The sequence below is a fragment of the Pleurodeles waltl genome, chromosome 11 (genome assembly GCF_031143425.1).
Source record: "Pleurodeles waltl isolate 20211129_DDA chromosome 11, aPleWal1.hap1.20221129, whole genome shotgun sequence".
Taxonomy (NCBI): Eukaryota; Metazoa; Chordata; class Amphibia; order Caudata; family Salamandridae; genus Pleurodeles; species Pleurodeles waltl.
In genome coordinates, this window is record NC_090450.1 from 924,824,915 (window position 1) to 924,838,748 (window position 13,834).

The 13,834-nt window shown below is 43.1% G+C and overlaps 1 protein-coding gene across 8 annotated transcripts in view; it reads right to left on the minus strand.

Moving 5' to 3' along the window:
* PITPNM2 (phosphatidylinositol transfer protein membrane associated 2) overlaps window positions 1-13,834 on the minus strand; it is an 832,934-nt gene that overhangs the window by 322,649 nt on the left and 496,451 nt on the right. For all 8 annotated transcript variants that reach the window (XM_069214977.1, XM_069214974.1, XM_069214975.1 and 5 more), the window contains exon 6: window positions 3,754-3,987. In XM_069214977.1, coding sequence (XP_069071078.1) covers window positions 3,754-3,987 — 234 coding nt within the window. The remainder of the gene's footprint in view (window positions 1-3,753; window positions 3,988-13,834) is intronic.

The window sequence follows — 13,834 nt, forward strand, 5'->3', positions numbered from 1 at the left end:
GAGCAATGCGGCATGTAGTATCAGGTTCCTGGGCAGGCTGGAACCCCTGGAGTGAGGGGCAGGAAGTAACGTCAGACTCTATGGATTACTTCTGGAGACAGATACCTGGGCATGAGTGGCTACCACGGTGCAAGCTCAGCACGGCCTCTGCCCTTGAGCAATGCCTTGACTATGGGGGAGATCTGCAAGCGTGCCCCCAGTGCGCGTCAAGCGAACATCAAAAGAGATAATTCCCTGCTCCTTACATTTTGCATCGTGAGTCACCCATGCATTATTGTTCGCTGACTCAGACGTGAATGATATGCGACATGAAATAGAAGGGAAACCTCCAGCTTTTGTATAAGCTGTACTTTCCTTTTGTTTACCTCACACGCAGCATTATATGGCACGACGGGGCACACGTGTAGGCACGGTGTACCCGGTGATTACCATCTAATTTTCCATCTCCCTTTGTGTATACTGTTCTTTCCCCAGGCATCCATCTACTTTATTTATTTATTTAACACTTTTCCTACAATGGACTGGGAGCTGTCAATGCCGCGTCAACGCCACCTGCCCGCAGTGTCGCCCTCAAAATTGCACAAGGTTACGCACTTTTGGAATAATAAGGTGTCTTGGAAGTTCTGATGGTTTTCTTTTTATTGAATAATAAAAAGTGCTATAGATTGGTAGTGCAGTGGTGAGGGCGCTGACACCGCTGGATGGGGACGCGCGGAGGACAGCGATGGATGGGGGTTGGTACAAGTTCTGTTTGGAACTGGCTGGGTTTGAGAAATTGTAGTGTAAAGGAAAGATCTGGGCAGAAGCCGACTACAGTGGACTTCAACTTAGAAAGATATAGAAAGAATACAGAAATGTTAATTTGTACCAAAACAAATGTTAGTAGATTATTCAGCATTGCATCTCATACTGGTGCTCTACAGCAGTGGTTCCCAACCTTTTGACTTCTGTGGACCCCCACTTTATCGTTACTGGAACCCGGGAACCCCCACTTAATCATTATTGGAATCCGGGGACCCCCACTGAGTCATTACTGAAATCTGGGGACCTAATCTGTTAATATTGTTTAATTTTCTAAGCAGTCGCGGACCCCCTGAGAAGGCTCCACGGACCCCCAGCGGTTCCCGGACCACAGGTTGGGAACCACTGCTCTCCAGAGGAGACCAGGATTCATTGCCAACAAAGGTGTCGACGTTAGACAGTGTCCGAGATCACATGGGGGTGGTGGAAGAAGTGTGGTTTGATGGAGGGGATGACTTTGGTTGCACTAGTTAGGAGGCACAAACATAGTTTCCGTATGTTATTTTATCCCCAGGTACATTTTGCAGGTTTTGTTTAGCAAAGCCTTTGCTAATTTCTTGACCTCTTCACACATTTGAGTTCTTAGGGGAAGACTTAGATGAGTGATTTGAGAGTTTTACCAACGAGTAAGGTAATTCCTCCTAACATCTCTTTGTCTAGCAAGCGTGGGTGATGTGGTTGCTGAGTGGGATTTTACCCCGCTGCAGGGCTGCGTCGGACCCAGGGGGGCTGTGTGGAGCATGTCTTGCAACCTTGAACCTAAGCCAAGTAAAGCAATGTCTTGGGTTATCCCAGCACGTGGACTGTGGAGGAATGGTTAGAGGTCTTGCAAAATGAAACTTGTGTCTTTCCATGCAACCAATCCAAATAAATGTTAGTGTTTGTGACTCTGATTCTCTGTCTTGGAGTATTTTATTTTTCTGACCTAGTTCTATAATTGCCTCTGTAAGTCTTCTGTGTCCCTGTCACGTTGTCCTGGGGTCTAATCTGTTCACATCTATCTCTTATTTATAATCCTCCAAGCACCATTATCTCAGTGTCCTTGTGTTTGAAATCCACTTAAAGATATCAAGAAAGCAGTTACCGTGCATCACCCTGACCATTAATAGACAACGATTGAAATGGGCTTTAAACCTTCATCCACATCCCAACAGCCCTTTAAACACAAGCCACCACAGCTATTATCATTCCACTGAGTACCATACTTGTTTGGACTCGACCACGAAAAGTTGCTGGATCGTTTTCGTATGACCCACAATGTACTACAAGAAATCTGGTATTTGCTTTTGAAATGTAGGCGGTTAGATGTTTTCTTTTTTTCTTTTTTTTTTTCTTTACGAGATTGCATTTGCCAATTTCTATCATTTCGATACTAGTATGGATTCATCTGCCTATTCTTTTATTGTCCCCTCTGTGATTTTGACAATTGTAAGTATTTTATTGTAACCACAAATTTCATATAAATACAGTTATTTTGAAACAGAAATATAAAACAAACATTAATATAATATAAACACACGGGAATACTTCCACAAGATATAATACAAATGAACGCCATATCCACATACAAATTCCTTTGAATGATGCCTAGCAACATTTTTCTTTATTTGAGCTTGTGAATGCTTCTAGTGTTTCAGGGTTGGCCTCACTCATAAATATATATATATATATATATATATATATATATATATATATATATATATATATATATATATGTATATATATATATATATATATATATAATGTATATACGTGGATGATAAGTATCCTCTAGCATGCTTTTAGTTATAATCTACACGGTTTGTCATCTCAACATTCCAGGTACTCTTCATCACCATTTCATCTATCAGTGAAATATCAAAGACGAGTGGTCCATACGCTGATCCAAGATTTATTTACCCACAATACAAATGCTCTATTCACTTTTCAGACTTTTCCCAAATCCCACAATATTCAGCCAGACCAATTTTCTGTCTTATCCTTGCTTCCCACCCTCTCTTGGAGATGCCACCTCTATGGGTGAAGTTAAAATGACCTGCATAGTCCTGTGTATAGCAACATATAGTGGATTCTTGCATACACAGCATCCTTTTAGGTGATGCCACCAACAACCCTCAAAACTTTCTTCTAGAAAATTGTTTAAAGCAGACTGATAGGGAGTTCCTCACAGTGCAGCATTATGTTTGAGATTAGAGGGTGAACTGATCCAACTTTCTGAGTCAATGCTAGGTCACGGGAGCACGTACATCACATTTGAAGTTATGAAATGAAGTGAATGGAAGCCCGTTTGGTCACTTTAGGTGCTTATAAAGTGCTCTGAAGTTATGAAATGGGACAATCAATCCAAGGCTACCCAGACCTTAGGGAGGAAGCTTCAGTTCTTAATCATGTGGCAGTCGTGCAGATACTTGGAAGGATTCTGAAAACCTCTTTTTAATTTCATAGGTGAGGATACATATAACAGGTGACCTTGTATCAGCTATGATCAGAGCGCACCTTTAATCATGCTAGGTGATGCACGAATTGCATGGCTGCTCAGTCATTTGTGCCAGCTTACCCTTCCAGAAGCCACCTTCTATTTGAACAGAACAAGATGGAGGCATCTTGTATCACGAGTCACCTATCACAGAGCATCCACGTGTATCTAAAGAGGGATGGTCTGTTACCTGGGAATATGGGCAGAGGGAAAATTGAAGAACAGGGCTTAGAGAGAGAGAGATCATGTCACGGTAGAGTGTCCCATTTAAACCCCAAATACATGCGCTCTCCTAAAGTACCTCGAGTAGCGAATTTGCTCTTCACAGTGGCTGCACATCACAAAATAGCATGAACAACCCCTCATTTCTGGATGGAATCTGTTTGATTTTGGCAGTGAAAACACATGCCCGAAAGGCTGGCTGCCATGCCCCAGAGTGGGTACGAGAAGCAGGAATTACAAGAGGACATTCTTACCAACATCGTGAATAAACCTTTCGATTTTGGACTGCATGCCCCAGTATCTGAACTCCACTTTGCAGAGCTTGTAGGCACACATGATGGGGCATTTGCCCAGGTTGTTCTGATGCTCCTCTATCCAGTCTTCTGTCAAGGGCCCTCTTTTCGTTTTCACTGACTTGTACAGCTTGGGGTCCTCTTCCGCCTTGTACTCGTGTGGAGGGATCAGATCTTTCACGATGTCGATGGGATCTGAGGAGAACAAGGCAGGCAGTCCAGTTTCTACAATGTACTCAAACCCACGCTCTGCGAAAATACTTGCTTTCTTTCAGGGGTGTCCAACGTTGGCCTATGGGTGCCAGATTTATATCATATCCCTAAAGGAATATTATTTCCATTATTATTTCATTGTATGTAAATTCATTCCTATGTACCTAACCTGAAATGTTTTCCTGGATCCAACCCTGGTGGACCAATGTTGGACACTCCTGCTCTATTTGTATTTCATCAGTCAAGCTATAGTTCATTTTTGTAATGAAAAAATTTCCATGCATAACTGTGACCATCCATCCCAGTGCTTCCTCCCACTAGATCTCCATACCAGCAGCAAACCACAACTTTCCGCTTTTATTTTAAGTCTTAATAGTTTTTAATCGACGGAGTAGGCCAGTGCAACATGTGCGCAAAGGGCCAGCAATAGTCAGCCCTGCCAAGTTTCCCAGTTCCATGCAAGATGTGCTGCTCCACTCCAGGTTTTGTTTTGTTATTTTGGACTTGTATTTTTGCTTATTCCATTATAAAACCTGACCACAAGTCCCAGAATTCAAAGAAAAAAGCCAGGGCTGGAGCAGCACATACGCATGGATCTGGGAAACTTGTCAGCTATGAATAGTTCATTGCTAAAAGTATAAATAATAAGAATGTCAGTATTTCTAATAAACAAAACAGAAAGCAGAGGTGCATAAAAAGGGTGGAAAAGCATTTCAGATTAAATGATCAAAGTAAACATCAGTTTGATATAGGGCTTTGCTGTTCTTGTATTTTTGTGTTTTCAACCAGAGCAAAAACTGCTTCAGGAGATTCCATAGGTTCCTGTGATAATGAAATGTATGTTGCTATTGCATAAAAACTGTCCCTATTTCACTTACAAATGACCGTCAAAGTTCCAAGGCATTCAAAGCCTGGACTTTTCTATAAATAGGCTTTGCACAAATCTGATTCACTAATTGTTGTTCGAAGACCCCTTTGCCACCTCGAACTATCCCAACCTGATTTTGATTGACTGCTAGTTGCCACTGATGCAACACTGTCCACCTGATCCATGCTCCCAGACCTTGCAAGTGATCAACAGTGGCTTCATCTCCAGTAGGGTCAGGAGGGCAGGAGATCTGAGCTCCAACCATCAACAAGAACTCTGCAATAAGATGATTACAACAGCCGTACAATGTAGAGGCAAACCGTGCCATCTGTCTGGCCTTGCATTGCTAGCAATCACTCACGATACACATTCTACAGTGTTCCTTGGTTTGATGTCGTCAGCTTGAGACCTACTGTGACATCATTGTTATGCTAATAATTTCTAGAGCGCGTGAATGCCAATTGGTGTCTTGGCACTGGTGTCCAAACAGGGTCCTAAGGAGAAAAAAGTCACTAAAGGCCTAATTAGCGGGGGGAGGTAGGTTTTTAGTTGTTTTCAGAATTTTAAGAGATGTGGCTGGGTCGTGAGATGTTCAGGGGGCGCATTCCACCATTTGCATGTGATATAGGAGAAACGTCTTCCTCCCCAGTGAACATTATTCATTTTGTAGATAACTACATTTCTCGCCACGGTAGACTGCGGGTGGCGAGTAGGTACATACCGTTTGGAAATCTTTTGGAAAAACAGAGGGCCAACCTTATGTAGAGCCTTTTGGGCCAAGCAAAAGGCTTTGGACTTGATCCGCTCCCTAATTGGTAGCCAATGCAGATCAAAAATGGTTGGTGGGATTGAGCTAAATTTGGGGAGGTTCATCAACAGTCAGGTTGCTGCATTTTGGAGACTCTGTAGCTTGTCTTGTAGGCGCTGCCGGGTACCCACTCTAGCTTGAATATATCCTACTAATAATGAAATGTGAAGTTGGGAGGCACATGAACTTGGAACAAGCACCAATTTTGCACTTTACATGTGCTCAATAAGGTCACTTAGATGGCTTGATATTTTTTAGTATTTGGCACCTGTACGCATATATAATGTACACTTCTGCATGCCATATGCCGAGACAGCATTTTATGAGCACTACACATTTTACTTTTAGGGCTAGCGTTAGTCAAGACCTTTTGATTTTACTGTTTAAATATATCAATAATACACATTTATAATGGCTTTCAGTCATCACTCTTCTTCTATTGGTCTGTTGCTGTGCTACTCACATATTTGATCTACCAGCCAAAGCATACAGCCTGAGGCAATGGGCCAGCCCACTTCAGCCATTGGCTACCTTCTTTGTGAATGACGGCTTCTCTATCACCAGGAGCCCACCCACACACAAAGTAGTTCCCTTCAGTGCCGGAGACTACCATGGCAATGTGTGTGTTTCTCAGAAAAAGCCATGTTTTTGATTTTAACCAATTTTTGTTTATATTGGCAAGCCGGGGCGGTTCCTCCTAACGAGCGGAGGAGCGTCGCCTAGCCTGCTGGGAGCATATCAGGCACACATAAATAAATAAAATGGCATAATAATACCATTTTGTTTTACCACCAGCTCGCACTATGTACAGCGCGAGCGTGAGGGCAGGGGGCGGGGTTGAAACCTGCAGCTACAGAATGACTGCTGCCCCTTTCAGACCGCATGTTGGGTTGGCCGCCTGTCTTGTTATGGCCAGCCTGACATGCGCACTGTATACCCAGCAATCCCAGGCCTGTCAAACAGCTGAGGAATTGCTGGCACAGGCCCCCAGCCTCAAAATGAGCGCTGGGTTAGCCTGCTCTCACTAATCCTGGAGCTGCTGTCATGCTGAAAACAGCAGGAGAGCAGCTCCAGGATGTGCTGGATTTGCGTTCCACTGAGCAGGAGGGAAGTTCGTCCATTCCTGCTCGTGGACGTGGGGAGAGACATACCGCACCAGGGGGAGCCACAAATATGGAGAGTTTGGCACCATCATGCTGCACCATATTTTAGTCCTGCAGGCAGCCACTGTTGGCAAGAGCCCAGCAGCTCCCCAAATATAAAGTGCTGCAAAAATGAAAACAAAATAAGCACTGACAAAGTCAAAAGGCTAGCACTCAGTGCCAGACGTATTGGCTTGGCCAATACTTGTTAAGATCACAGTAGGCCCACCTCAGCAAGACGAAAATAACTGATTACGTTGGAGGCAAAGGAGACTTTAATAGCCACCGCTCATCATTTTTATTAACCCTAAGACCGTTTTACAGATATATGAATGTTACTTTTATTCTTTCTTTTTTCAGCTCAATCACAGGAAAGCTTGTGGCTGAAAGTGCTTATTAGGGAATTGAACATGAACAGTTTCCTCTGAGTCACGGAAACAATTTTGCTTCCCTACTTGCACTATGTGCCAGTGCTACCCTGACTATGGGCACGATTCACAAAGATGTCTCTGTTAGAAGTTGCAGGTTACACCTCACATACTCCTGGACTTATATGCATACTCACACTTATACATGGAAAAAAACTTTCAAGCCTCATTCCTGTAGAACAGTGGTCTTCACACTATTTAATGCTGCTCCCAGTTAAAAAAAATTATCGGGCCCCCTCTGAATTTTTCACAACTATTCTATTAAATTGGCTGTGTTTAAATATGTCTAGACTTATTTAACCAGTGCAGTTAAGTTGTCACTGTTTTAAAAATGCAATCAAATACATGATGCCAAACATAATATCCTGGTCAGGCAGGCCTTACAAACATGTAAAAGTATCCACAGTGTGATTATTAGAAGTAGGGGTTTTGAAGAGTATTTGGAGTTCCTTCCTTTTGACACATACTCTCAGCTTTGATATAGATGACAAAACTTGTTAGTGATGGCCCATCACAGAGCAGATTACTGCTGCTCATTTTTCATCTTAAAACAAAGCCCTGTTATGAGCATAATGCATCTTTTGGCCAGAGCCTGCCACCACTCCTGGGATCACTCGGGGTCCCCCTACTGGGGCACACCTCCCAGTGTGAAGAGTAGCACTCTAGAAATTAATACATCTTCAGCTGGAGGTGGAGGTCCTTGCATGGATGTAGATTATTTTACAAAATTACAGTTTATGCTTGGAAACCTGTGAGAGGCGCAGTTCCGCTGGTTAATTGTGGACAACTGTTGTGAATTCCATCTTCACTTGTAAGAATATATACACGTCACAGGGCGCTGTGAACAAGCTGAGGGACATAATGTTGGGGCTAAACTGTAATACTTTGAATCCTCCAAAATGTGAAAACACGCACCGAGCAGTGCATGGGAGTGGGATGGGGGTAAATAATCACAGTTTGTTTGTTGTGTTTCAAATGGATGTAAAGGCATTTGGTATTGCGTGCTGTTGGCGCGGACGCTCAGATTACTCATAGAGTGTAAATGGCTATACTGTGGGGGGCTGAGCCACTGGGTACCATCCTAATGAGCAATGATACTGAGCATTACTTGGAAATGTATAATACTGAAATGCCCCCCAAAAAAAGAATATATACCAGAAGCGGCCGCCGCAAATGTCAAGAGAGCGTTGCAGGGGGAACGACAGGGGCGGGAGAGACAATAATAAATAAAAAAAACATACCTTTCCCGCCGTTCCCACTGACTCCTGCCGCCTCGCTCGTCGCTCTTCTTCTTGTGGTGTCCCAGCACTTGCTGGGACACCAGCACAGGCTCTCCAGCAATCCTGGTGCTGCTTTCATGCTAAACCTTGCATGAAAGCAGCGCCGGGATTGGTCTGAGTGGCTCGGACTGCTGCTCAGAGACAGCCCTGGGGTCTGTGCAGTTTCTCCAGCCTGGCTGTTCAACACAGCCGGGTTGGAGAAACCTAAGTGCTCATGTGTCTTTGGCTGGCCTAAGACGGCCGACCAAACATACATGCGCACTTAGGCGCACTCTCTCCTTCTCCCCATCCCACTTCACATGACCCAGCCCCACCCCTCCTTGCACTAGTCAACTATTGTTTTATTTTTCATCTCCTGGCTCTTGACCGGGGGGGCGACACCCCTGATATATACACACATACAGTATGTGCAAATCAATATAAAAAACAGAACAAGTACAAATGCACTAGTTAACTTTTGGGGGGGGGATCTTTTAGCTCCAAGAAGAAGCCCCTTCCCATAGACCCCCACTGAAATTTTGGTGGCGTGTTCCCTCTACCTCCAGAGAAAGAGACTGACACCTATCAGACCATTTTAGGTGGGGGGGGGGGAAGGGTAGTGAAATTGTTTGGAAAGGCCTAATAAGTTAAACGTTTGTGGGTGTGTACAAACTTCCAAGGCATTGTACTGTGTTGCACCTCAGCATTTGGAGAGCAGTTTTTACACCTGTATGTGGGAATTGTTTGTTGGTTGAGGCATGTGTGGGGCTCAGAAACCTGCTTTTAACATGATGCCACCTACTTCTTCGCACTTAAGCATGGAGTGTTACGAATAGTGTGAGAATGGATGCAGTCGCCATGGCGCTGGGAAACACCCAGTCTCCACCCACATGAATAGTTTACACTCAAGTCAGGGCCACTAGAATTATGCGATTCCTTTTCAACTGCAGCGTTCTCTGCAAATACTCCATCATCTGATCTATAATCTGCAGAATTTGAAAATTAGCTCAAAAGAACTGAAAGTTACTAAAAACGAGGCGGCCCGCATTGACCTGCAGTAGAAGGCCCTTGGCAAGGGTTTACTTTTCTGTTGCTTATCGGTTTATTTGCTTGTTAAATTGATACTAATACGGGTAAATATTTGCCCAGACAGTGTTAACCTGCGTGAAAATGTCAAAATATTAAAGTAATACTATCACAAAATGTGACGCATTACACCCCATAATATGACTTTCCTTGCTGAAGAATTTAGTCAACAATGCAGCATAATTTGGTCTAACCCTGCCGCTTCTTTTAGTGGTCCTGCCTCAGTGAGTCAATCCATTTATGGAAACCAAAATTCATGAATTGGAAAAGTGATTTTGTGGTTGTAAATAAGGCTGTTTGCACGTCCAAGTCATAATTACATGTGTATATAATTTTAAGAATGAGGCCCTGAGAAAGAGCAGGCCAGTAGGTAGAGACAACATGCAGCAGGCACTGCAGGTTACTATAACCAGCTGGTAAACTGAAAATGGAAAACTAGATAAACCCATGATCACTATCTTCATGAGTGGAGCCTTCCAGTGATGGTACCGTACACAACTGTCTAAGTGGCTTATACCTAGAAACGGGCATGCGGCACAATTTTACATGTCCATTTCAAAATCTTTCAGAAGTGAATGCTAACTGTTTTCATTGATTAGGTCGAATTTTTTTAATATAAAATGTACTTGTTGAAATGGGTTTTTTGAACTTGGGACTAACTCTCCATTTTTTGCCCTCACGTCCCTGCCACCCTTCTCTGTTCTTCTTCTGTGCTCTCTGACTGCTTCCGTGGTTTTGGATTTCCATTGTTTTGTTTATGTTACTCACCTCCGAGTGGACCTGAAAATATCACAGTAAAACTCACTCAGAGTTAAAGGCACCTCAGGCATTGGTAATGGGGGGAAGGGGCAGCTACTCACAGTTTAAAGTTGGACACTGTGAGTCCCCTGAGATAATTAGATTGATGGTGCTTTGAGCTTATGCTTTACAGAAACATTTACATTGATCATATCTTGTGCGATTTTCACGTCAAAGATGACCATGGTTAAAGTAGGGCTCAATTAAAAATGTCTCATGTTAGTTGAAATGTTTTCCTGTCTGCTGTGATTTTTCCCTTTCTCTTGTTTCCAAAGCTAAGCTGTAGCTGTCATGTTAAATAAAACATATCATATTGGTTTGGTTTCTGTAGAAATGTTTATCTGTGTACCTCGCATTGACTGAACTGTATCATCCTAATGCTGACATCCAGCCAAGGGCATGCAGCAGAGACTTCATTGTGTGGTAGCTGGGAAGAAGACCGAAATCTTTGATATTGCAGCCTGTTCGATTCTGCTTGGTTCTCTTCCAGGGGACAGCTGGGAGTGAACATGTGTTTTAATTATGCACTGCTGAGCTAGTTAGTTTCAGGTCCCCTTTCCACTTTCCTTAGAGGACTGAACTTCCCTTCGGTTGTCTGCACGAATTAGACTCCTGGGCAAATCCCTTTACACTTACTCAACTGAGTATTTATTTGATTCTGCCTTTAGAGGCTTTATTTTGCTGACATCTTCTGCTCTTCCCCAATTTTTCTAGCCTAGCAAAACAGGGAAATTTCCTTCACGGGAAATAAATCCTGCTTTGATTCATTCTATCGAGAACTCTAAGCACTGAGAGATGAACTCCAAGGTGGGAGATCTCATTGTATGCAGAACCTCTCCATAGGTTACCAAGGCAGCTGCATCTTTCGGAGTGATTGCAAACAGGTTCATGACCAGGAGTGAGATCTCCCCCAGTCTCCGCGTGTCAGCATTTTGGGATGAACTGTATTTTTGAAGACAATACTCTATGGAGGTCACACAGGCTCTCACCAGGTTTCTCCACTCTCACCAGATGCTGCCCTTGGCTTGGCCTGATATTTGAACCTTGCGTCAAACTAATGCTGTTATCGCTCTTGATCTATTTTTGTATGTTTCTGTTCTTAAATAAAGCTTCTGCCTGGGATGATGAGCTTGTGTTGTTCCTGTGGGTTTATTCTCGCGGCGCAGGGCTGTTGTTTTACCCTTTAGTGGACAAACAAGTGGATGTCTTCTTAGCCAAATCGCAGCTTGCAATCACCCACCTACTCTTGCATTTGGTAAACTGGTTCTCATGTGTGGAGGTGGGGAAGAGGATGGATGACGTTTGGTTTCATAGGTGGATCACAAGAAATGCCCCCCTGGATGGCTAAAAGCAGTCTTCAGGGTCCTAAGCCCAGGAAAACCGACTTCTAGCGAAGCAGGGGTGGGCGGGGGATATTTTTTGTGAATCAGCTAAGGAACCATGGTGAGTGTAGGTCATTTCTTGTGAATCAGCTTATTGCCATAAACATTATCCAGTCATTGTAGCAGTGAGTTTGGGCCCAGCCTGTTCCACCATAGGAAGATATACCCCTTTTGTCTGCATAGCTGGTACCATAGATAACCGTCCAGATGTTTCTATGTGATTTCAGTGCTCTATTCTTTCATCATGTACAGTGCTCTTCTTCTGTGGTATCTGTCTGAGCCAGCTGTGAGTTGCTTCAGTCTCAAAACCACTAGCAAAATCTGTGCTTTTTGTAAAGAGCAGAGAAGATAAGGAGGAAGCCTTGAAGAAATTACTTGAAGGTTGGCGGTGGGGCAACTAGATGAATTATTGTTGGTTAGTTGAGAGACACTTGTGTGTTAACTTCCAGTAAAAATTTGCAAGACAGTGAACAATCTTGTGGAATGTTTCATTCTACTACGTGTAAGTGGAAATGTAAGCTTGTAGAGCACCAAATTTGACATTTATTGCCTCAACTTTAACTACATTATAAATGCACCATCATTTGTTGTCCCGATAAGGAGTTGTAAATCCGCCTTATGTTTATTTGTAGAGAGCACTCACTCTAAGCTTCTTGGCGCTTAGCAGGTAACATAAGTTATATAACAAGCCTTAGAAATAGGGAAATAGAAGTTACTGGTTAAAAAGCCAGGTTTTGATTTCTTTCCTGAATTTGATTAAAGTAGGCCTGATCGATGACAGCTGGAGGAAGAGAGTTCCACAGTTTGGCTGCCACTAGAGAGAAGTGTTTGTATCCGTATCTGACCGCCCTGGCTTGTTGTACTGTTACTGGAAACTGATGGAGAAAGGTGAAGCTTTATTTATTTAGTTTCTGTCAGTAGGTTTACCCAAAGGAAAATATTAGTTTGATTAAATCTTTTTATGAGTCTCAAACCAACTTTTGTAAATTGTAAAACTTGCTTTAAACTATTGTCGAGTGTAAGCTAATTTTTGGTGGCAAACAGCTTTGTGAATCGGGCTCACTCCGCGAGTGCTCTACACGTAATGAGGCAGGGTGCACGTACGCACCATCACATCAGACCTGGAAGGCCCTCCTCGGGCTAAGATTTCCCTTCCTTGGAAGGTCAAGGGAGAAGTAGGTCTTAGAGTGTCCATTTCATCAGATGCACCATCTTACCAGCCACTCCTTTAGACCCCACACCAGAAACCCTGATGTTCCTAATCACACAACTCTCTTGAAAAGCTTTAGAAACAGTGATGAGTTCACACGAGGACAATTCTTCATCAGATGTGCTGTCTCTATTAAAAAAGGATGCACACTAGAAAATTAGCGCTTTTGGGTGCCAGCATCAAAACAGTTAAAAACTCATCCGTATTTTGCAAAGCATGACCTGTTTCAGACACTCAACTTGAATTAACTTATGTTTCGCAATCCAAGTTCTTATAGGAATTCAGAAATGCATAGAAAATGAACATCGGCAGTCTTATTAGACAACGTTAGGGATGACTGACTGACTGTGTAAGAATCATTGTTTTATTACGTTTTACAAGGAATGAATATGAAAATAGTGTGTGTGCAGGAAAAATAACAGAAGACCACATAACACATGTCTAAACAAAATAGCATGTTTTACTTTTCTTAATCCATCAGACCAAGATGACAGACGGCCATCTTGGAATGGTAAATTAAACAAAACAATAATAAAAGGTGCACAAATGTGCATTAAGGAAAAAAAGCACTCCAATAGCAAATTGCAGCTCCCGCGCCCTCCTAATTAGTTAAAAAATATGAGGAAAAAAAAACAGGGCACCGAGGTGTGGAGCAACAACGGAGGAGCCGAAAAGGGATTTTGGAAGAGGATGTCAATGGTGCTGGCAAGCGGTGGTGAGCAGGAAGGAGCAGGGCAGCGAAGGAGGAGGCAGGTACGGAGATGATAAAACCAAGATTGAGTAGGATGGCGAAAGATGGAGAAGCAATAATTGGGCTGAAGGTAGGAGAGCAACACAAGTAGCACTAG